The following is a 2,379-nucleotide window of genomic DNA, read 5'->3' on the forward strand; positions in this document are numbered from 1 at the left end:
CATCTCTTCGGCCTCCAGCTGATTCACTTCGGCTGAATTCTTCTCTGATTCTCATCAAACTAAACCGAGTCGACAAACTTCAGCTGGTTTCTGAGGATCTTCCTTCTTCATGAGCAGCTCGACGATCCTTTTCTGAAGAGGATCAAAGCTTCTGCTTGGTTTCACATCCAGAGCTGATGTTCTCCGACACGGAGCCTCTCAGACCAGCAGGAAGCACTCGTCTGCTTTACTCACTTTTATGTCTTCTGATGTTTCTTTCACTGTTTTGGGAGATGTTTCAGATGGTTTGGTTATTTTCTTTTGCTTGGACATGTTGCTCTTTAGTTCTGGGTTCTGCTGTTCCTCTGCAGAACCTCAGCGTGGCGGAACAAGCCAGCTGACCTACGGATTCATTGGAGGACCTTCATTGATCTTTTATTGATTTACTTTCATTTTTAAAATTCTATAAATATTATGAGAAACATGTTTTGCTCGTCTGATCCAGAACTCTGAGCTTCAGCAGATCTTCCAGTTGACAGCCTGATTCTTACGACCCGAGTCCTACAGAACCGTCGGCATCGATCCAGATGGTGTAGAAACCTCTGACTCTGAAGCGTGAACCAGATGAAATGAGAAGTCTGAAGCTGAATTGATCATGTTGTAGGCCCTGTGGTGGAGCCGCCCTCCACCTGCACCAGGAGGCCCAACAGAGCCGTAAGAGAAGGAGAGGAGGTTCTCAGGAGAACAGAGACCCAACAGAGGTTCTGCAGAAGAACAGGAGAACCCAGAACCTGATGGGGGACCAGAGACGGTGAGATTGTGATTGTCTATCAATCACTGATCAATAACTGCAGCTGCTCCCTCTGACAGTCTGTCTGACACCCTGCAGGCTTTCACAGACCAGAACTAGAACCACACGCTGGGCTGCACGTGGGTTCAGGTCCAGAGGAGAGATCCAGTCCTGCAGACCAGAAGTCAGAATGGCTTTGATCCAGAAGACCAGAATCCAGAACCTGGTCCAGTTCAGAGGGTCTAACCTGGACCACACAGACCAGACTGACCTGGGACCCACTGAGACCATGCTGGACCAGAGGGAACCGATCCAGGACAGACGGACCAGAACCACCTTTAAGGTTTGTTAAAGAGACTCTCTGAGCTGCACTCTGATACTGAACCAGAACTGACCACTGATCTGGGTGTTCTGGTCTCAGGTCCGATCCAGGTCCAGGTCCAGGTCCAGGTCCAGGTCCAGGTCCAGCCCACAGATGCCTGAAGGACTCCTCACACATCAGTCCACAGAGAACAGAATCAGAACCAGCAGGTCCGAGATGGTCCTGGATCCCGAGTCCTGCAGAGGGGACGTCAGGTCCCTGAGAACCAGAACCAAGAGGAGGACAAAGATCCACCCGTCTGCCTTCAGGGGCAGGGGTATTATCAATCAATCAATCAATCAATCAATCAATCAATCAATCAATCAGTCAGTCAATCTATTCAAAGTCCAAAGTCTCTGATTGGCTAATCCAGCTGTCGTCTCTCTCTATAGGTCAACTACGGCTGTCAATCACTGCAGAGGCGGGACAGCTCACCATTCACAGTAAGTGACCAATCAGAAGAGTGCTAGCTCACACCACCAGGTACTGATCAATAATCAGTCATCAGTAAACGGAGGCTGCAGCAGAACAAAACAAGAAACAAACTGGTTTCGTACAGATCAGTAACTGAAGATCTTGTTTAAAAGTCAAGATTGATCTCTGATCAGGTATTGATTTGTTCTTGATCTTCAGGTGTGTGGTGAGCAGAGCCGCAAGTGATTGGTTGTCGCTGATGACATCATCTCAGGTGTGCATGAACAGGTTCTAAACATTCTGCTGTCTTGTCTCTGCAGTCCAAGAGGCCAAAGGGCTGATGGGAAAATCCTGTAGGTCATGTGACTCGTACGTGAAGGTGAGGCCATGATGTCATCATGTTGATTGGCAGGTGCTACTTCACCTGCTGCAGCTTCATGGGTCTGTGTGTGTGTGTGTGTGTGTGTGTGTGTGTGTGTGTGTGTGTGTGTGTGTGTGTGTGTGTTCGCAGGTGGGCGTGGCCTCCGAGCGACATCACAGTGTCGTGATGAGAACAGAGACGGTTCCAAACAGCAAGAACCCTGAGTACAGACGATGCTTCACACTGTAAGAAAAAGGAGAGAACACTGAGAGAACGCTGAGAGAACACTGACAGGACACTGAGAAAACATTGAGAGAACACTGACAGAACACTGACAGTAAACTGACAGAACCCAAGAGAACACTGACAGAACACTGAGAAAACACTAACAGAACACTGAAACAGAACACTGAGAAAACACTAACAGAACACTAACAGAACACTAACAGAACACTGACAGAACACTGACAGAAC

The 2,379-nt window shown here is 48.3% G+C and overlaps 1 protein-coding gene across 1 annotated transcript in view; it reads left to right on the forward strand.

Moving 5' to 3' along the window:
* The window catches only part of LOC103370617 (regulator of G-protein signaling 3-like), a 30,003-nt gene that overhangs the window by 2,000 nt on the left and 25,624 nt on the right, over nt 1–2,379 (forward strand). The window contains exons 2-7 of the mRNA XM_008299736.1: nt 644–790; nt 869–1,112; nt 1,191–1,407; nt 1,523–1,573; nt 1,865–1,923; nt 2,056–2,150. Coding sequence (XP_008297958.1) covers nt 644–790; nt 869–1,112; nt 1,191–1,407; nt 1,523–1,573; nt 1,865–1,923; nt 2,056–2,150 — 813 coding nt within the window. The remainder of the gene's footprint in view (nt 1–643; nt 791–868; nt 1,113–1,190; nt 1,408–1,522; nt 1,574–1,864; nt 1,924–2,055; nt 2,151–2,379) is intronic.

This window comes from Stegastes partitus, unplaced genomic scaffold (genome assembly GCF_000690725.1).
Source record: "Stegastes partitus isolate 25-593 unplaced genomic scaffold, Stegastes_partitus-1.0.2 Scaffold1452, whole genome shotgun sequence".
Lineage (NCBI taxonomy): Eukaryota > Metazoa > Chordata > Actinopteri > Pomacentridae > Stegastes > Stegastes partitus.